The following is a 22,097-nucleotide window of genomic DNA, read 5'->3' on the forward strand; positions in this document are numbered from 1 at the left end:
GGGTCCCTTGTCAGCAAAGGCCCCCCCCCCCCAATATTCCCCTTCTGAGACTCCCAAATCCCCACACTATTTAGGAGGTGAAAATTCCTGTGACTAAGGTCCAGGCTACTTCCCAAACCAGCTGCCCCCAGGGTTTGCCTCTTTCTATTTCAGTGGAGCTGGCCTAGAGATGTTTACACTTCACTCAGGCCAAACCTCCATCCTAAGATCTTTCTTTGGATCTTCTCCAGTTGTTCCAGGAGGACCAATGTTCTGCCCCAACTGTTGTTTATTTCTGCTGCTCCACATTCACTGTGAGCAATGTTTTGTCTTTTTTTTTTTCTGGAGGAAATCTGGAGAGCTGAAAGTTTTCTGACCTACTCTGCCATCTTCCCCCATAAATTATTTATATATCTTAGATACTAAACCTTTTCAGATAAATTTGATATGAAGATTTTTTCCCCCACTTGACCACTTCCCCATATGTATATGATGAATACAAAGCATGGAAAGATATAAATGAAGGGATGCAGAGTGAAGTAAGCAGAGTCAAGAAAACAACATACAATATAAATACGACAATGTAAACAGAAGGAACAACCACATACACAAGCATGAAGAAGGAATGTAATAAAATTATAAAGATAAAGCAAGACTCAAATTAAGAGATATGAAAGTACATTCCCCCAAACTACCCCTCTGTGAAAGAGGGAGGTCCACAGACATTGCACATTACACAAGTTTTCAGACTTTTTAATTTTAGTTATCAGTTGTGCTGATTTTTTCACCTCTTCTTTCTCTTTTTTTGTCTTAAAATACATTTTGTAAAGAATGGTAGTAGAATAAGGAAGAAGATCACTATAATGATGTAAAAAAACAGGACACCAATAACTTATTGTTTTTTAAAAAGGTCAAGTCAAAAGATGTTAAGAATAAATTAAGCACCTGCTATGTGCCAGGCATTGTGCTAAACACTAGGAATACAAAGAGGGGAGGGAAAAAAAACCCCTGCTCTTAAGATTAAGGAGGACTGGGAAAGGCTTCTTGCAAAAAGTGGGATTTTTAGTGAAACTGGAAGGACACCAGAGAAGTTAGAAGGCAGAGAGGTATGAGAGAATTCCAGATATGAGGGACAGTCAGCAAAAAAGCTTAGAGGCAGATGATAGGATGCTGTGTTTGAGGAACAGCAAGGAGGCTAATGTCACTGGGACACAAAGTATGGGTGGGGGTAGGGGAGAGTAAAAAGGTTGAAGGAGTTTGAAGGTTATAAAGGGCTTTAAAAGTCAGATAATTTATATGTTTGATCCTAGAATAGATAGGGAGGCACTGAAATTTACTGAATAAGGGAATGACATGGCCAGATCTCTGCTTTAGCAAGATCAATTTAATAGAATTAGAGGATGAACTAGAGTGAGGAGAGACTTGAGGCAGGAAAACCAACCAGTAGGATACTACAATATTCCAGGTTTGAGGTAATGAGGACCTACACAGGTTAGTGCAGGCAGTGTTAGGACAGAAGGGAATATAGAAAAGGGATGCTACATGGGTAGAAATGACAGAATATGGAAACTGATTAGATATGGGGGATTAAAGACAATGAGAAGCTGAAGATGATACCTAGGAGTGACTGTTATCACTACACCTTTGAGAAGTTAGGAAGAAGAGAGTTTTTGTTAGAAAGATAATGAGTTCAAACTTTGAATTATTTTGAAAAAATCTCAAGGAGATATGTTTTCTTTAACAGGTATAAATTTCTCCTTCAATTGACCCAAGTGGGAAGAACTAGGAACAGAGTGGAAGTTGGAACTTAAAGATGATGACAAAAAAGGTCATAAGAGACCACACAAATACTCTGGCAAACATCTAAAAGAATTTCATGTAGGACTGATCAAAGAGAAGAAAGAGAACTGCAGTAAACAGATCTAATTACAAACTACTGTAAGTCTAGGACTATACCAGAAGAGGAGAGTGCCAAAGGTCTGTGGGGAAAACTGTGCAACTTCTGACAAGCAGCTTGAAACTCTGAGTGGGAACACATGGGCATGGGAGAGGAAGAAGTTGAGCCTGAGCCAAACCTAACCTTGCCAGGACCTCTTTGGGGCATACTGGGGATGGGATTGGGAAGGGCTGAAAGCAGCCTAATATCAAAGAACGAGGACAGGATGAAAGAGTGAAAGCCAGTACAGATTCCAGAAATTGAGGCATGAAACTAGTTAAATCTTGACCCTGGTCAAGAAGAGAATAGAGCTAGATAAAGCTGCATCTTTACTAGCTTCAACATATTTGAGGTATCTGTTGAGTTACATTGAACGAAACTTTCTGTGTTCCCCAATGGACCAAGAGAGAAAGATAAGGTTGAGTTTTTCTCCTAAATTGCTTGGTTTCCTTGCACATTTGATGGTGCACTTAAGAGTATTCTCTTTAAGTGAATTAGCAAAATGTGTTCTTTCAATCCCCATTGACTTCAATGGGAGAGAATATAAGGATGGAGAAAACTTCTAAGTAAAACACAAGAGATACAAACTAATGCATTAGATGAAGATGTTTCTGTTGAGCTACATCGAACGAAAGCTTCCATATTCCCCAAAGGACCAATAGAGAAAGATAAGGTTGCAAACAAATAGTGGAAAACTTTACTGAACTAAAAGTCCTTGAAAAAAGACAATGGAACAATTAACAATGACTCAATGAGAAAACAAGAAATATTGTAACTATTAAAATACTGAAAAATTAGAACATATGTCTGCTAACAAAAAGTAGTAAATTGTACAAATTTTAAGTTTTGCACAGCACTTTACTACATGTCATCTCATTTAATTTGATCCTATCAAAAACAACTGCCCTGGAAATATGTCAAAAAAATATTTAGAATCACTGGCATCTAGGAAAACTATGATCAGATGAAAAACTCTGGAAACCACTTTTCAAGAAATCATCAATTTCATAAAACTGCCCAGTTCAACTAGCAGCAAAGGAAAAAAGAATCCACAGATCACATCTAAATGTAAACCACAAATTATAAACAATCATCTTTTCAGGGCAAATAAAAAATACTGCAAGTAGCTAAAAAGAATGAGTTCAACTACCAAGGAACCCCAGTCAATATCACACAAGACCATGCTGTAACTCTTATAAAGAAGAGAAAACCTGGGAATGTGATATCTCAAAAGGCCAAGAATAACTTGTACGATGAAACTCAGTATAAACCGATGGGGGAAAAACGGACCTTTTTAAAGAGAGGTGTTTCAAACATTCCTGCCAAAAATACCAGATCTGGGAAGAGTCATATAAACAAGAGAGACAAGAGAAATCTAGAAAGGTAAATACATTTGAGCAATTGGAAGCAGCTAAACAATGAAATGCTGAAATTTTAATAGGAAGTCAAGTGTCTCTTCAGAATGTCATCGACTTGAAAAGTCATAAAGGAAGTTATGGGTCTGGGAGTGAATTCACTTTATTGGTTTTAAGAAAGGAAAGAAAACGTGTTCCTTTCAGACCTAAGTAAATGTAACAAAAAATGATATGTGGCTAGATAGAAACAGTCATATATACATATATATGTATGTATGTATGTATAAATACATACATTTATATATGTATATATACATACACACACACATACACACACATATATGCCAACTGCTCATGGTACCTTCACAAAAATTGACCATGTGCTAGGTAAGGCAAAAAAAATGCAGAAACAAATACAGAAAAGCATAAATATTAACTATATCCTTTACTGAGAACAATGTCATAAAAGGTGTTTCAAGAAAGGATTAAAACTTAAAGGGTGTTCTTACCACTGGGTAACAAGAGACACAGGTTAAGGGGTCAAGAAAGCTATCCGGCCCTACAGGACAAAAGAGAAGACGGAGACAAGGGCAGGGAGGGAGGATAGAGGAGAGAGCAGATAGGTCACAGGGGCAATTAGAAAACTTGGGTCTGGGGGGGGGAGGGGGAAAAAAGGGGAGAAAATTTGTAACCCAAAATTAAAAGTTTAATAAAAAAAAAAAAAAAAGAAAGGATTAAAACTTAAAGGGAAACCAATACTAGAAAATATATGGGTCAAAAAACAAATCACAGGGAAAAAAGATAATTTCATTAAAAAAAGGAGAAAAAATAGGACCACATAAAAGTTTTAGAACAAAGGCAAAACTGGCATTAGGGGAAAATTAATATTTTTGAACACAAATCTAAAAAGATAAAATGTAATGACTGGGTATGCAACTAGGAAAGAAAAACACAAAAATATTAAAAGTCAAAGAAGAGGAAAAACTGAAAAGTATTGTAAAACTAGGAACTTGGTTTTTGAAAAATAATAAAATAGATAAACCCTTAGTTGGTTTGATGCTGAAAAAAAAAGAAAAGAAAATAACCAAGATAAAAGAATTCATAACAAATAAAGAAATAAAGGAAATTATTAGGAATCATTTTGACCTATCACATGCCAACAAAACTGACAATCTAAATGAAACAGATGAATGTCCACAAAAACTCAATATGGTCAGATAAACAGAACAAGAAATAGAGTACCAATATAAGACAACCTCAGAAAAAGAAACTGACAAACTACAAATGAGCTCCTAAAGAGAGGGAAACACCCTGGAACCAGATAAATTTACAAGCAAAGTCTGTCAAATATTTAAAGAACATTTCATTCCAATATTAAAAATGCTATTTGAAAGAATAGGAAGATATCCTACCAAATTCCTTCCAACGCAAAATAGTCTTGATAAAAGACCAGGGAGTGAAATAGCAGAAGAAAAAAAACCATATACTCATATATTTAATGAATATACTGATGCAAAAATATTGAATAAAATATTAGAAAAGAGGCTAAGTAACAATATATTAAAAAGACTACACACTATGACTAGATCTGTTTATACCAGGAATGCAAAGTTGGTGCAATGTAAACTATAAATACAACAGACAATATTAATAATAATTAATAACAAAAATCACCTGCTATCAATAGATACAACAAAGGGTTAGAAACATATGAAATAAATGGACCTTTCCTTAATGTGGTAAATAGTAGGACAGTTCTAGCATTAAGTAAATTCACATTACCAAATTCAGCTTTATATAGTAAAGAATTTGTGTTCCTGGCCTCCCATTCACAGTCCCTCTTACCCCCACATCAAACAAACAAAAAACCAAAAACACCACAACCTTAAAAAAAGAAATCTCCAAGTGAAAGCAGAAGAATGCTTGGAGAGAAGACCACCTGACCTGGCATATCCCTGTCCTCTCCAGTCTGTGTCTCTTTATGTCTAGGCCTTACATGTCTACCCAGACTCCCATTCTTCTTGTATTCCACTAAGTCTCATGGCTCCTGTGTATTTCTCCTCCTACTCTGGCTTCTCTGTCTCTGGCCCCCAGATGTCCTTGAACCATTGCTTCAACCTTGAACCTTCCTCCCTCCACTAGGTCCCCTTTCTTCTTCCCTCCCTTCCTTTACTGTCCTGGACAAATTCACTCTGGTAAAATCAATTCTGTAGATGTGGACTAGCCCACTTACTTTTGAGTGAGACCTCATCTATAAAATGAGCTGGAGAAGGAAATGGCAAATCACTCCAGTATTTTTTCCAAGAAATTCCCAAATGGGGTCACAAAGACTCGGACATGACTGAAAAGACAATTACTTTAATTAATTTACAGATTCATTGCCCTAACAATCAAACAGCTAAAGAGTTTATAAAACCAGACAAAAATCATAGCAAAATCCATTGAAAAAATAGAAAGGGAAAAAACTCATCGGAAAACAAAGAAAAAAAGGGAAGCAAAGTAGTCGCTATGAGGTATTTCTCCTCCTGCCAAAACATCAAAACTTAGAGGGAAAGAAAACATGGGCAGAAAAATATTTGTAGCAGCACTTTTTTTAGTAGCAAAGCAATGGAAACAAAGTGGGTGCCTATATCAACTGAGAAATGGCTGAACAAATTATGGCACATGAATTTAAATTAATATTATGAAGCTACTGATATAAATAATGATAAATGATTCCCTGTAAATGATGAACATGACTGATTCAGAGAAATATGGAAAGATCTGTATGAAGTGATGAAAAGTTAAGTGAGTAGAACCAGAAAATTTTACACAGTGATTAAAATACTGTAAAGGAAAATAACTTTGAAGACTTATGGATTTTTATCAATGAGATGATCAATCATGACTTCCCAGGATGAATGACTGAAGCATGCTTCCTCCTTCTTGGTAGAAATTCGTAGATTGTGAGTACAGAGGAGCACTATATTTTTATATGTGACTACTGTGTGCATCTATTTTGCTTAACTAAACTTAATTTTTAGAAGCAAGGGATTATATGTTTTGCTAAGAAAATTAAATGTGTGTGTGTGTGTGTGTGTGTGTGTGTGTGTGTGTGTGTGTGGAGAGAGAGAGAAATACAGAAAAAGACGTCAAGGAAACATTTACTAATATTCAAAAGGGAGCAGAAGCATATTCAGACAGGAATACAGACAAAGAGGGCAATATTGATTAATACTCCCAAATTTAATATAAACTTAAAAAAGAAAACCTATACATAATAGAGATTCATAGTTTCATACATATCTTTCCTTTCTCTTCTCTGTATATGGAAATGTTAATAATAAAAAAGAAAATTTGCAAAAATGAGTGGGAGTTGCAGAAAGGCAAATTTAATTTCAATGTATGAACAAATTTCCTAACAATTAGAGTTTGCCTTGAGAGATAATGGATTACTACCTGTTTGTGAAGTTGTAATAGGAATTTCTGCAGACATAGAGGTTAGTACTTTCCAATACTTAGATTCTGTTAAAGTGAAACCAGTAGTTTCTACTTTGACATAAAACAGAAATAGTCTCCTCTGTTCTGTAAATGTTAGAGGTAAATAATGAAATAATAGATAATAGAATAATAGAATTAATAGAAATAGAATTAATAGAATAATAGAAATAATAAATAATAGAAACTTGAAACTGGATGAGGGAAATGAAGCAATGACACATCACCTAGGACTAAAACCTGAAACTCTTGATTCTTAAACCAATGTTCTTTTCTACTATGTCTCAATGACTGCAAAAAGTGAATCAAATGCCAATGCAAAATATTAAAAGTATTTATGTAAAGTCTAGTTTATCAATTAAAAGACATAGGAAATATATTTTTAAAACCTTGAAAACTACCAATAATTGAGGTTCACGTTGCTCATCTACTGCTGGAAGTCCAGTTATTATTTCTAGTAAGACCTATGAAGAAAAATCAGACACAAATATAAAATACTAGAAAAATACATTAAAAAGTTCAATGAGAGAAATTTGGTTTACTTTTTCCATACATAACATTCTTTCTACTATGCTATAATAATAATGCTATCTCCTCTGTCACCTCTTTTCCTGCATAGCCAAATGAACTAGATCCCACCCTGCTCTAGAAGCTTTCTCCTCCCCAAACATTTAATGAGTAATCAGTTCAACATTCTCTGTATTTTCTCTAAATGTGTGGCTTGGGAAGATACCAATTTTCTATTTAGATTGGTAGGAGTTGTGTTCCCAGAAATAATTATTGCTCAATATATTTTCCAAGATCTGAGGGACCTTACAGTCTTGTACTTTATCTTGACAAGCTGCTAATACAAAAGTGTAATGCTGAATACGATAAAAATAAAACAAATTTCTCTTTTCTGTTCCTAAAAGTTAACCAGAACTGATAGGTTACATTAAGTCAAAGCTAACTCCCTTTCTAAATATTAACTATCTTTAAATTTTAATTTAACTGAATAAAATTAATATTTCCTAAAGTTATGTATTTTTGCTTTGATATATTTTATACTTTTATTAGGGTTTATTGACATTGTTAGGAAAAAAACTATGACTGATTATTATATTAAAATTCAGTTGGTGGCGTCTGGAAATAGGGCATGAGACTTTGGTTAAGAGGTAGCATACTTGGGGCTCAAGAGTTCAGGATGAAAGTGTACTTGGGATTCAGTTGCCACTCAATTTATTACCACCCAGAACACAAGGGAAAGTACTGAAGTGACACTGAGTTAATAGGGAGGAGGAGAAGGGGAAGTAGGGCTACAGTGCAGAAACAGACGGAATCTTAGACATTCAGAGCTACTCATGTGAGGACATCACTAGAAGGTCCAAGGTCTAAGGATGCCAGTGTTGGGAGACTGTAGCACTCTGACAGAGGTCTTAATTAAAGCCACCTTAGGATTGTCTCATTTGCAAATCAGGCTAATCTGAGACACCTGTTCCCCTGGGTGAGTCACACAGAAGGGTAGTGGACTGTTTACTACAGCCATTAGGGTCACAAAGCATAAGTAACTCTTTTGTCACACACGATGATTACTATCAGAAAACAGATAAAATTTCATATATGGAAAGAAGATTTATGGTAAGTAGTGGTACTGCTGTGTCAATTTTAGTCACTTTTTGGATAGAGTTGCAAAATATTCTCCAGAATGGTTGAACCAATTCACAGGAGCAACATTACTTAATGTGTCTGTCCTACCAAACACCTTCTAAAGAACTGCCATTTTCCTCTTTTGTTATTTTTGCTAATTTGACAGGTATGAAATAGAACCTTAATGGTTTTTTTTAAAAGTTGATTTGAACTATTTTTTCCATAGGATTGCTTCCCTGTTTATAATCCTTGATTATTTATCTCCTGGGAAAAGTTTATTATAGAATGTCCCAAAAGTCTTAGTGAAGTTTTAAGCTTTAATAATTTAGAAGTATAAATACTACAAACTTACAAAAATTCATTTGAAAGTTATTTAATTTCTTTCTACTTAATTTTATTACATTCTGCACATAAAATTTTAATTTTAATAAGACTGGGCACTCTTTCTTTGATGTATGATATTTTCTGGATGACTCTTTCTCAGCCTGGTAAATCTTCAGAGGTTCTCTTGCTTGACCACCCTGGTCACCTGATCTATCTTGACTTTTTTCCTGTGGAGCCACATCAAAACTGTCATTTACATATCAAAACCTCATTTTTTGAATGATATTAGGACTATGATGATAAATATGATACTTTCAGTCACTGAGCAGCAGCTGATGAAAGTTTTTGCAAAATTTGAAAATCAGAACAAGATAGTGGCTTTGTTGAATTTTAATAAGAAACAGCAATATTTAAAAATTTTAAAATCTCTTAATTTAAAAAAAAGTTTTGTAGGATTTATACTTCTAAAGTTATTAAAGTTTAAAATGCAGTAAGGATTTCTGGAATACCGTATATGTTTGTATCAATTCCCTATGTCTTGTATATCAGACTTTCATGAGAGATAATTTTATAAAGATTTGTATCCAGTTAATGACTTCCCTTTTAATTTCAACTGCATTGATTTTGTTTGTGCAAAAGCTTTGTTTTATCCAATCAAAACTGTTCATTTTATCTTTTATGATCATCTCTATTCCTTTTAGCTACCAAAAAAACCCTAAACAAACAATACTCCTCCTAATCATAGTTGGGATAGGCATTCTCTAATTTAAAATAAAAAATGATAAAGCCTTTTCTATTTGGGTCATATACCCATTTGGAGCTTATTATGATATATGTTGTGAGATATTGATCAAAGCCTAGTTTTCCAAAGCTGCTAACTTGTCCCAGCTATTTTTATCAAATAAGGAAGACTTATTGTAGAGTAACTCATGTATTTATATTTATCCACTACTATTACTGTGTTTGATTGCTTGACTTATTTGCCTAATCTGTTTCAATGATCAACTTTTCTATTGTTTAACGAAATACTTCTGATGATTTCTGAAATATGGTATAAAATCTGGTATCCTAGATTTTCCCCACCTGTCTTAAGTTCCTTTCTTTCATATATAAAAACTGCCTCTAGCACAGATCTCCTCTATGTACATGTAGTCTAATTTAGTTAGTTTTCTTGATGTGTTTCCTTTAGTCTGCACTACCTCTATAGAGAAGTACATTTGAGACTGTGATGTGTGATATTAAGAGTCCACATATAGTAAGTGAACTGTCCTTGGTGGTAAAAATCGTTTGCCATAAAAGTCTTTACATAGCTTTTCTATTTTTCTCATTTGTGGTCCTCCTTCCTTTGTCATCCTTTAATGACTCAGGAATGATTTGTTATGTCTGTGTCTTTTACCATGCTTTCTTTAAATTTGTTTTTACCTTCACATTTACCTTTATGGTTTTATACAATTTTCCAACATCTTTCTTTGTAAGATTTTACAAGCAAATTTATATTCTAAATGGATGTGTTGACTTTGACTTCAATCTCCACTTACAAAGTATTTGCCTTTAATGTTCTTTTGGTCTCCTTTTTATAGCAACCGATTGATAGAAGTTATATATCTGTATAAAATTATTATAATTAGTGTAAATGTAACTTCTACCACCTATTTCCCATTTTCCCCCATGTGTTCATAAGAAACTGAAATTATTTAAAGAAGTCAAGATTGAGTTGTTTCAATTATACAACACAGCTTTATACTAACTAATCCTTTTTCTAACAAGTCAGTATTAGACATAAACAGCTAATCCAAGAATGACTTCTGTGTCAGTAGTAACATTTTTTTCTGTTATAATCTTTTTTTATTTTTGGTTTTCAGTATTCAATGTATCCAGTGCCTACCGAATCCTTTCTCTAAGAAAGTATTCAAGACAAAGAGACATGAAGACTTGTGTGTACTTTATAAGTCATGGTCTCATATGACTGTAAGGAGAATTAAAGTGATCCTCTTTTTTTAACCCCACACACCTGGACAAAATTTTTTTTTGTAATTCAGGAAGAATAGCATTCCACATAAAACTTACCACACCAAAGCTATAAATGTCAGATTTAGGTGTTATCTCCCCTCGCAAAGCTTCAGGAGCCATATAGGCTGTTGTTCCCACAATTCTGCTAGTCATGACTGTTTGATTAAACTTTTCAGAAGTTCGTGCAAGTCCAAAGTCAGATATCTTAGGTATGAAGTCCTCATCAAGTAAAACATTTGCACTGGAAAAAATTTAAATGTTAGGAAAAAAATCTTTCCAATCAAGTAAAATCACTGATTATATAGTTGTTTAATAATACTTTGAACTTCACAAAGTTTAAGAAGAATACACATTTAGAGTGAAAAGGGACTTAGAGATCATTTAGTCTAACCTCCTCATCTTATCTAAAGTAAAATCCCCAAGAATTTCAAACATATTTGAAATGGAACCGTTGCCATAATTTCTTTTTTACTTTTTGAAGTAAAGTGTTTCTTGCTTGTTATTCCATATAAAATTTGTCACAGGCCCACTATGCCTTTGCGCTAGAATTCACAGTACCTTTCCAAAAACCTTGCAACTTCTCTATAATTCACATGTCTAAACAAACACAGATTCTAAAAAGCAACTTTCTAAATATCTTATTCAGTCCCTTCACTCATCATTTTTTTTCTCAGCACATACCATAAGGATAATGGATAAAGTTAAATTTAAAGACTTAAAAAAAACTTTAATGGAAGAATTTACCTTTTAATATCTCTATGAATATGATGGTTTTCATGTAAGTAGCAGATGCCATTAGCTGTACCTTGAGCAATTTTGCATCGTGTATGCCAGGAGAGTGGTGCAGTGCCATCCTTAAAACAGAAAAAGAAAAAAGAGAGTAATAAACAGTTGAACAGCAAGTCATATGAAGAGTAAATACAGAAATATTTAATTTACTTTTGGTAGCTAAAAAAAGGAATTATTTTACATGAAGTAAGCAATTTCCATTCACCAGGATAGGGCTAATTAAGGGTTTAATTTTGAAAGTTAAGAATATTTTCTTTAAGCAAATGCGAAATTTTATCTAAAACCAAATTGTATGCAAATCATATTATCTCTCATTTTAATCTAAGTTGAACATGACAGTAATTTCTTCTAACATGCTCTAATATTTTTATATCCTTTTCAGGGAGATTCAAAGGAGAATAGAGAAATGAATGATGGGTCAAAGTATGCCATGGCATGATACAACAATAGCATATACAAGAAGTTGCATAATTGATATTTTTGGTACTGTTAAAATTAATTATCTGAAATAGAAAATAATTCTGAGGTACTAAGTTTCTGAGTAAATACTGATTTAACAATAACAGTCTACAGTTTATCATTAAGTCAGGTCAACTAATCCCTCAGTAATTAGTTTAGTTAACAGTCACACATACACCCTCTCTCCCAGCCCCCACCATCCTCCAGCTGCCAGAAAGGGAAACCCAATCTTAGAAGATTACACTACTCAATTTATACTTAATCTCTAGCTCAAGGGAAAAAAGGAGCTTATACCACTAAGACTGTCTAGAGAAACTTAACCTTCAGTCAACCCTACTTATTCTAATTGCCAGAAAGGGAAATTTAACCTTTAAAAGGAGTCATATAATCCTATGATTCTTTTACTCTTACAAAGATATACATCTTACTCTAAATTATCTGTTACTAAATGATAAAGTCTTATCAATCTATCTGCTCACTAAATCTACAGGCAACCTAGAATTAAGAGAATATATTAGTTTGGTGTAGCCATTAGGGATAGCTTTTCCTAAAGAAAGGAGCTTAATCCAACAATCAAACTAAAAATAAGTCAATAATCAATACTGATTTAAAGGGTAATCCTTTTCAGTACAGATCTGTGGTTTCGATAATGTGGGGTACTTTCAGTAAAGAAATTCTTTTTGACCATTGTAGACTGGCAAATGTTCTCCAAAATAAAGGCTTAGAGTGTATTTGCTTACCTTGTATCTATCCACCAATTCACACACTATGAAACCATAATCCTGAAACTACAGGTGTCTTTGTCCTTTCTACTTATTCTTCATCAAAACTCAGCCTCAGATTACTCCCATCATCTGAATCCTCTGTTCTTAGTCATGTGATTCTGAACAGACTGGGAAAAGTCACAAAAGTGCATACTGGTTACACTATAAATTCATGTTGCCCAGCTTCAGCTGGGCCCTCCTCACTACAGCAAGGTGCTTTCTGCTCCACCTGAACTGGCTTTCACTAGCCTAAAAAGCTTTTCCAAACCTTCTCTTCTCACCTCAAACTTCCTCTACTTGAACATCTCTTGGCTCAGAACCTCAACTCTTACTTTACTGAGAAAAGGTTATTCAATGTGAACTCTTTCTTCTCCCCTTTTCTCTGTCACAAAAATCTTTGACATAATTCCCAAACTCTCTTTCATTCTCTGACAGTGAGGGGCCCCTTCTCCTTCCCAAGGCATATGCCTTGGGTCCCACTGCCTTCTGTCTTTTCCAGCATATTGCAATCTGAATCATACTCCCTTCTCTAGGCTTCTACCTCTATCATCTGTTACCTTCCTTTCCATCTTCAAATACATTCAAGCCTTCTCCATCCTTTAAAAATCTTCACCAGGCACTATGCCCTGAAGCAATTGGTCTAGATTTCTCTTGTTCTCTCAGTCAAACTAACTGGAAGAAAAAGTTGTTTATACTTGTTGCCTCTACTTTCTCTATACTTGCTCTCCCTTCATCCCCCTATAATCTAGCTTTTAGATCACATCGTTCATTGGAAACTGCTGTCCCTACTTACCAATGAGATCTTTTACTCTTAATACTTAATTAATTAATACTTAATACTTAATTAATTAATACTTAATAGTATTTTTTTCAATTACATGCAAAGAAAATTTTCAACATTTATTGTTGTAAAATTTTTGAGTTCCAAATTTTTCTCTCTACATCCCTTCCCTCCCTTCTGCTCCCTCCACAAGATAGCAAGCAATCTGATATAGGTTATACATGTACGATCATGTTAAACATATTTCCACATTAGTCATGTTGTGAAAGAATCTGAACTAAAGGGGAAAAGCACAAGAAAGAAAAGACAAAAAACAAAATAAAAGTGAAAATACTAAGCCTCAACTTGCACTCAGACTCCAAAGTTCTTTCTCATTTTACATCATGAATCTTTTCAAATTGTCTTGGATCAATGTATTGATGAGAAGAGCTAAGTCAATAGCAGATCATCACACAATGTTGCTGTTACTGTGTACAATGTTCTAGTTCTGCTCACTTCACTCAACATCAGTCCAAATAAGTCTTTCCAGGTTCTTTAAGAAATCCCCCTGCTCATCATTTCTTATAGCACAATAATATCCTATTACATTCATATACCACAACTTGTTCAGTCATTTCCCAATTGATGGGCATCCCTTCCATTTCCAATTCTTGGCCACCAAAAAAAGAGCTGCTATAAATAATTTTGTATGTGTGGATCTTTTTCCCTTTTGTATGATCTCTCTGGGATACAGAACCCAGTAGGGGTATTGTTGGATCAAAGGGCATGCACAATTTTATAGTCCTTTGGGCATAGTTCCAAATTGCTCTCCAGAATGATTAGATCAATTCACAACTTCACCAACAATGCATTAGTGTTCCAATTTTCCCAAATGTTCTCCAACTTTCATTATTTTCCTTTTTTGTCATATTAACCAATCTGATAGGTGTGAGGTGGAACCTCGGAGTTGTTTAATTTGCATTTCTCTAATTAATGATGATTTGGGGTATTTTTTTCTTATGCCTATAGATAGTTTTGATTTTTTCATCTGGAAGCTGCTTGTTCATATCCTTTGAGCATTTATCAATTGGGCAATGACTTATATTCTTGTAAATTTGACTCAGTTCTCCAAATATTTTAGAAATGAGGCCTTCATCAGAAACAATACCTGTAAAATTTGTTTCCCAGCTTTGTTTTCCTTCTGATCTTAGTTGTATTGGTTTTCTTTCTGCAAAAACTTTATAATTATTTTATTAATTTCTTTGTTTTCAGTTTTCTACAATCACTTCCATAAGTCTTAGATTTTTCCCCATTCTTTCCTCTTCCCTCTCTGAGATGGCATGCAATCTTATATACGTTCTACGCATATATTCTTATTAATCACATTTTCACATTATTCATGTTACATATAAAAATTAAAATGAAGGAGAAAAACCATGAGAAAAACCCAAACAAAACAAAACATAACACAAGAGAAAATATTCTGCTTCATTCTGCATTCCAATTCCATAGTTCTTTCTCTGGATGTGGATGGCATTTTGCAATTCTTTTGAGAACTATTTGTATCCTCCATCTCTATACCAAGTGACTGGCATGGGTACATAACTTTCCTCAATTGAATGCAGTCTTCTTTCTTTCAAGCCTGTTGGAATCTCACACACATTGGCACCATGCCCCAATTCCCACTATTCCTTAGTTCTCCAACTGTTGCAGTACAGTCTATTGCCATGCCATTACTCCAGGCAAAGTACATTTACTGCTTTCCACAGCAGAGGTTGGAGGTAAAGATAAAGTTGTGTTCTGTTGCAAACCTTTGGGCAGGCTTGTGCAATCTTGCCAGTGTGTAATGGCTGGTCTGGCAGAGAGTACAGAGTAATCATGTTAGCTTCAATTCCTCAACACTGACTGAAGCATTTGTTAAGAGCTTACTAAGAAAAGCACTTGTTAAGTTGCTGGAAACGCAAAAAGAAAAAGTAGGATAGTCCCTATTCCTAAAGAGCCTACATCCTAAAGGAAGAGACCAAGCATATGGAAAGTTCTGGCTTTAAGTCAGATGCCAAGGTTACAAGGTCCTTAGGGTACAATAGAAAAGGAAAGTCTATTCTTTCCCCCACCCCAAATTTATTAATTTGTTTTCAATTTTCAACAATCACTTCCATAAGTTCTAAATTTTCTCCCCCTCCCTCCCCAAGATGGCATCCAATCTTATATGGGCTCTACACATATATTCCTGTTAAACACATTTTCACATTAGTCATGTTACATAATTAAAACGAATGGAAGAAACTATGAAAAAAACAAAAGAGAAAATAGTCTGCTTCATTCTGCATTCCAGCTCCCTAGTTCTTTCTCTGAATGTGGATGGCATTTTGTATCATGATTCCTTTGGAAATGTTTTAGGTACTTGCACTGCTGTGAAAGGCTAAGTCTATCAAAAACAGTCCTCGCACAATGTAACCATTACTGTGTATAATGTTCTGGTCCTGCTCACTTCACTCAGCATCAGTTCATATAAGTTTTTCCAGGTTTTTCTAAAGTCCGACTGTTCATCATTTCTTATAGCACAATAGTATTCCACTACATTCATATATCACAACTTGTTCAGCCATTCCCCAATTGATGGGCATCCCCTTGATATCCGGTTCTTGGCCACCACAAAAAGAGCTAATATAAATGTTTTTGTATTCATGGATCCTTTGGTAATGACTATTCTTTTATGTAATTTCCACAAATACAATCGCAGAAGTTTCGGATACTGGACCAAACACCTACAGCACCAAGGATTTTGGTGGCAAGAACTTCATTTTCTGGTTCTTCAGTAGTTGTGGCTGTAACACCCGCTGGAGTAACTGTCAACTAACAGGTTGCATCTCCCCAATAGTTTCTTCCCAAGACAATATCTGAGGGCACTGGGCTGAAAACATAACTATTCCCAAAGCTTCAAATTTCAGCATCCTAGGTTGTCTCCAGGGTTGTTCAAAATTAGGAAAACAATCAACATAATTGTAAATAAGTATTAGAAACAAAAATGTATTAGACATTTCAAATTGGATGTCCCAGGGACATCTAAATGTCAACAAGACCAAAACAAAACTATGTTTTCCCCCATGTTCATTTGTCTTCTAAAATTCTACATTTCCATCAAAAAACACCACTATTCTTCCTGTCAACCAGGTTCATAATCTTTTCAGTGCCCCTCAACTCCTTTTTCTTCCTTACTCCACATAACAAATCATTTTCCAAATCTTGGTGTTTTTACCTCCACTACAATTCTTTAGCACTCTATCCTTTCCCTCTACTCACAGAGCTATTACCTGATTTTATGCCTTTATTATTATTATACCTCTTGTCTGAATTATTTCAGCAGCTTCCAAATTATTATTTTTACTTCACATTTGTCTCCAATTCAATCTATCCTGCACATGACTGCCAAAGTCATTTCCCTTAAGTTGGTTGGTTGTTGTCCTTCATCCTCCAAGAGTATGAAAATGACATCACCACAATAAAGTGAAATTTCAGTGTTTCTGACTGTGGTTGATCAGATCAATATGAGCTCATAATGCTCTACCACATAATGCTCTAGCACAGAGAGTCCGTGTGAATATTTGGAGTGGAACCTCAAATTTGCACATCCTATGTTTACTTTGTGCTGTCTCAATTCTGCTTTACTCATAGAGCACAACACCCTTTCTGATGTGGGCACACCCTGCTGAGCAGTCCTTTACCAGTGTCTCCCATGTTGCACACTCAAATTCAAAGTTCTTGAGAGAGACCTGGAGAGTGTCCTTGTATCACTTTTTCTGACCACCATGTGATTACTTGCCCCATGTGAGTTCTCGATAAAATAGTCTTTTTTGGCAAGCATACATTTTACATTCAAACAATGTGGCCAGCCCAGGACAATTGTGCTCTTTGAAGCATAGTCTGAATGCTTGGCAGTTCAGCTCGAGCAAGGACTTCAGTGTCTGGTATCTTATCCTTCCAGGTGATCCTCAGAGTCGGACAGCTCTGTAGACCTTCAGTTTGGTAGTCAGTCTTCTCTCCCAAACTTTTCTTCAGAGTCTCCCAAACACTGAGTTAGCTCTGGCAATGTGTGCATCAATGTGTATATCCCTGGAAAGTATACTACCAAGGTAAGTGAACTTATCCACAGCATTCAAAACTTTTCCATTTGTTGTAACCAATGGTTTTACATATGGATGGTGTGGTGGTGGCTGATGGAGCACCTGTGTTTTCTTAGTGTTAATTATTAGGCCAAAAGTAGCACAGGCAGCAGAGAATCCATATTTTGTTGCATCTCAGCTTCAGAGGCTGCACTGAGTGCACAATCATATGCAAACAGAAAATCATGCACCAACACTCCCTCTACTTTGGTCTTGGCTTGTAGCCTTTTCAAATTAAAGAACTTACTATCAGTATGGTAGTTGACCTTGATGCTGCGTTCATCCTCATTGAAAGCATCTGACAACATGGCTGAAAACATCATGCTAAATAGCATGGGAGCAAGCACACAGTCCTCTTTCACTGCACTGGTGACTGGGAAGGCATGAGGGCATTGTCCACTATCCAGAACCCGGGCAAGCATGCCATCACAAAACTGACATATACTATTGATGAACTTCTCTGGACAACCAAATTTTGACACAATTTTCCATAAGCCCTCACAACAAACAGGGTCAAAGGCTTTGGTCACATCTACAAACGTTGTGTACAGACCTCTGTCCTGCTCCTGGAATTTCTCCTGGAGTTGTTGGGCAGCAAATATTGTATCGACTGTTCCTTGGCCTTTTCTGAAGTCACACTGGCTCTCAGGTAGATGACCATCTTCCAGGTGAAGGATCAGACTATTAAGGAGGATTCTAGCAAGAATTCTGCCAGCAATGACTAAGAGAGAGACCCCCCTGTGATTGTTGCAGAACAATCTATTCCCTTTACCTTTACAGAGATGGACAACGGAGGCATCCTTGAACTCCTGGGGGATAACCTCCTCCATTTTCCTTACGTACAGATCTGTAGACATCAATCCCCTACTCAACAAATTTCAGTGGCTTCTTATTACATCAAGAATCAAATGTAAACTCCTCCCTTTAACTTTTAAAGTATGTTACAACTTTATCACAACATATATTTCCAGCCTCATTACTGCCCCTTCCATATTGTACAGTCCACCCAAACAGGCCATCTCTCTATTCTTCATACTTGGAACTCCATCCCTCATGTTTATGCCTTTGCATTGTCCATCCAGTATATCTAGAATCCATTCCCTTTTCACCTCCATCTTAATGAATCTCTCTTTTCCTTCAAAGCAGAGCTCAAGCCCCATCTCTTACATCAAACCTATCCTGATACCCTCAACTGCTTGGGCTCTCTCTCTCTCTCTCTTTCTCTCTCTTTCTCTCAAACTTCCTTGCATATTTAACCATTCCACGTATATACTTCTATGTCTTTTGCTTCTCCCATTAGAATGAAACCTCCTTATGATTAGAGATTGTTTCATTTACTGAACTTGTATCCCTAGTTCCTAGCAATGTATCAGACATATCATAAACAATAAAAATTTGTTGACTGATTAATAGTTCACAAGTCCCCAGCTGGCATGTTTACATTGACTTTAATCATATAGAAGGCATAATTAACCCAAAGCAAAGACAACTGAAATGGTGCAATAAGAACAAATACAGCATCTCCCCCATAAACCTAGGGCACATTTTCCCACAAAAATACAAAGATTAATTGCAAAGAACAAATGCCTATAGAGCTGACTAACAAAGTATGCACAAACATAATAATATGGCCAAAGCAACTTATACTTTCCCCTTCCATGTCATCTTATGATTGCTTCATAATGCTCTTTATGCAGGCATCCTTGCTGGGTGATTGCCTGGGACACTGAGAGTTTTAAGTGCATTGGTCAGGGTTACATAGCTATTATTTTGTAGAAGTGTTCGATGCTGAGTTGCTGTTGCTCTGATACTGAAACTAGGCACTATTTCACACTGCTTCTTAGCATAAAGGCATATCATCAAAAATGTACCATCAATAAAGGAGTTTGGCCTATAATGAAACAGAGCTAGGAATAAAAATGAAAAATGAGGTTCCACATTACCACATGCAAAATGTTAAACATCCTCAAGTGAGTCCTCCACAGCATTAAGGAGCTCTATGGTGCATTTATAATCAGACATAGGCAAAAATAGCATAGAATGAACAGGATGTACACTGTATTGTGGGGAGTTCAGATACAGGGAAATCTTAGATTCACTGAGCTTTAAGAAGACAGAAGGAAAATGTGAGTAGAATATGGTTATGAAGCAAAGTATAAACTTGGCATACTTCCGAAAATTAAAATGTCACACTATTTGTTTTTGTTTTTTACAAAACAACTTACTAAGAAACTTACCAAACAAGACAGTCTGTCAAGCAATGAACCATTAGGCATATAGACGTACACCAAACAGAAGTTATCACTATCACTTGAGAAGCCAAGTAGTTCTACTAAGTTTTCATGTTGACACCTGTGGCAAATAATTTTTTAAAGAAATTAAGTGTTTGAAATCTCAAATAGTTAAGTTCAGCTCAAAAATGTAAAGTTTTTAAGGTTAGTTATAAAATAGAGGGCAGTTAGGAAGGGCAGTAGATAGAGCACCAGGTCTGGAGTCAGAAAGATCTGAGTTCAAATATGACCCCAGACACTTGCTAGCTATGTGACACTGGGCAAGTCATTTAACCCCTATTTTCCTCAGCTTCAATTCTGTAAAATGGGGACACACTGGAGAAGGAAATGGCAAACTACACCTTTATCTTTGCCATGAAAACCTGACTGGCAAAGTCTATGGAATTATATAGAGTTGAACACAACCAAACAATTGAACAACAATTATTTTTACTTTCTCACTACTGTTATTAGTTTCTTCCCTTTCTTTCTCTCTTTTTCAAAAAAAACAAAACAAAACAAAACAGACTGGGTTCGCCTATCTCACCCAGGTGGAAATGAAAAAGTGACTCATAGGCTTGATTCCACCTACTGACTGGCAGAGGAGTTTTGACCTGTTCTTTTTATTACCTAGGTTGGTTTGACCCTCCTCAGACAATCTGGCAGCATTCTCTCCCACCCCCATCCAGGAGCTCATATTGATGTCAGACTCAGTTTGATGATCCAATTGTATTAGCCCACTGAAGTTCATAATTCCCAAGCTCAAGAATTCTATCAGCCTTAGCCTCTCTGGTAGTGAGGTTTAGAGAGACATGTACCATTGCACCTGGTCCCTTTTCTTTTTTAATAATTTTTATCATCTTAATATAAATATCAATTAAACAAATTAAACCTCACAACTATTTACATTTGAAGATTCTTCTACTTTTTTAGTAGCAATAATTCAATAATAGAAATAACAGTTCTATTTTGCTTTTTGAAACAAAAGCTCTTCAGGTTCTATTAACTTGGAAATTATGATCATTTAGTCAAGGACTATAATGATTATCTTTGCTTAGCTTTTTTCTTCATAACAAATATAATTTCAGGCATCCTCAAACAAATGAGAAGCACCAATATTAAAAATAGTCATTAGAGAGGACAGAGCTAAGATGGTGGAGAAAAGACAAGGTCTGAACTCTCCCCCACACCCCTTCAAATAACTTTAAATAATGCCTCAAAACAAAACAAATTCTGGAGCAGCAAAACTCACAAAAGGAGAGGGTGAAACAACTTTCCAGCACAAGACAACTTAAAGGTTGGCAGGAAAGGTCTGTTGCACTAGGGTGAGAGTGGAACATAGTCTAGTGCAAACTAAGCCCCAGCAAACCAGTAGTAGGCATTGGACACAAATGAATCAGGAGCAGCAATGGCAGTTTCTGGACTTCTCAGCCCACAGAAGGTAATAGAGTCAAACAGTTGGTCAGGAGATTACAAGGGTCCCTTTGCTGAGGGGCAGGGCTCTCTTTACACTGCCCATACTTGAATGTGGGTCTCAGTCCTGAATCTCAGTCCAGGACAAGGAAGAATAACACTACTGGTGCACCAGAGCTTGCAGCAACAGGGGAGCTGTAAAATGGGGACACACTGGTAACAGTTCCAGGGCAGAAAAGAATGCTTGTGGTCTTTTGTAGGCTACAGCACAGGCCAGTAGCTCTCCTAGCTCATACTACCTTGGAAGAATAGAAAACTTACAGAATTATTTTTGAAAGGAGCTGCATAAAAAACCTGAAGTTTGGGACTGTGTTCCCTTCACCCCCAAAGCAGGGTCCAACTTTAGTATTTAGTTAAATGTTAAGAAATAATCTAGAAAAATGAGCAAACAGCAAAAAAAAAAAAAAAGTCCTGACTACAGAAAGTTACTATGATGAAAGAGAAGATCAAAGCACAAATGCAGAAGAAGACAACAAAGTCCAAACTCCTACATAAAAAGCCTCAAAGAAAAATATGAATTGGTCTCAGGCCAGGAAAGAGCTCAAAAAGGATTTTAAAAATCAAGTAAGAGAAGTAGGGAGAAAATTGGGAAGAAAAATGAGAGTGATGCAAGAAAGCCATTTTAAAAATAGTCAACAGCTTGGTAAAGGAAATACAAAAAAAAATGCTGAAGGAAATAACACCTTAAAAAAACAGAATAAGTTACATGGCA

The 22,097-nt window shown here is 35.6% G+C and overlaps 1 protein-coding gene across 4 annotated transcripts in view; it reads right to left on the reverse strand.

The window, feature by feature from the left end:
• The window catches only part of IRAK4 (interleukin 1 receptor associated kinase 4), a 76,113-nt gene that overhangs the window by 12,458 nt on the left and 41,558 nt on the right, over nucleotides 1-22,097 (reverse strand). Inside the window, exons 7-11 of one of the 4 annotated variants that reach the window (XM_072654288.1) lie at nucleotides 19,880-19,994; nucleotides 11,452-11,561; nucleotides 10,765-10,948; nucleotides 7,137-7,211; nucleotides 5,504-5,611 (exon numbers count right to left, since the gene is read on the reverse strand). In XM_072654288.1, coding sequence (XP_072510389.1) covers nucleotides 5,522-5,611; nucleotides 7,137-7,211; nucleotides 10,765-10,948; nucleotides 11,452-11,561; nucleotides 19,880-19,994 — 574 coding nt within the window. In that variant the 3' untranslated portion in view covers nucleotides 5,504-5,521. The remainder of the gene's footprint in view (nucleotides 1-5,503; nucleotides 5,612-7,136; nucleotides 7,212-10,764; nucleotides 10,949-11,451; nucleotides 11,562-19,879; nucleotides 19,995-22,097) is intronic. The other 3 variants (XM_072654289.1, XM_072654286.1, XM_072654287.1) reach the window with 3 other exon arrangements.

The sequence above is a fragment of the Notamacropus eugenii genome, chromosome 3 (genome assembly GCF_028372415.1).
Source record: "Notamacropus eugenii isolate mMacEug1 chromosome 3, mMacEug1.pri_v2, whole genome shotgun sequence".
In the NCBI taxonomy this organism is placed as follows: domain Eukaryota; kingdom Metazoa; phylum Chordata; class Mammalia; order Diprotodontia; family Macropodidae; genus Notamacropus; species Notamacropus eugenii.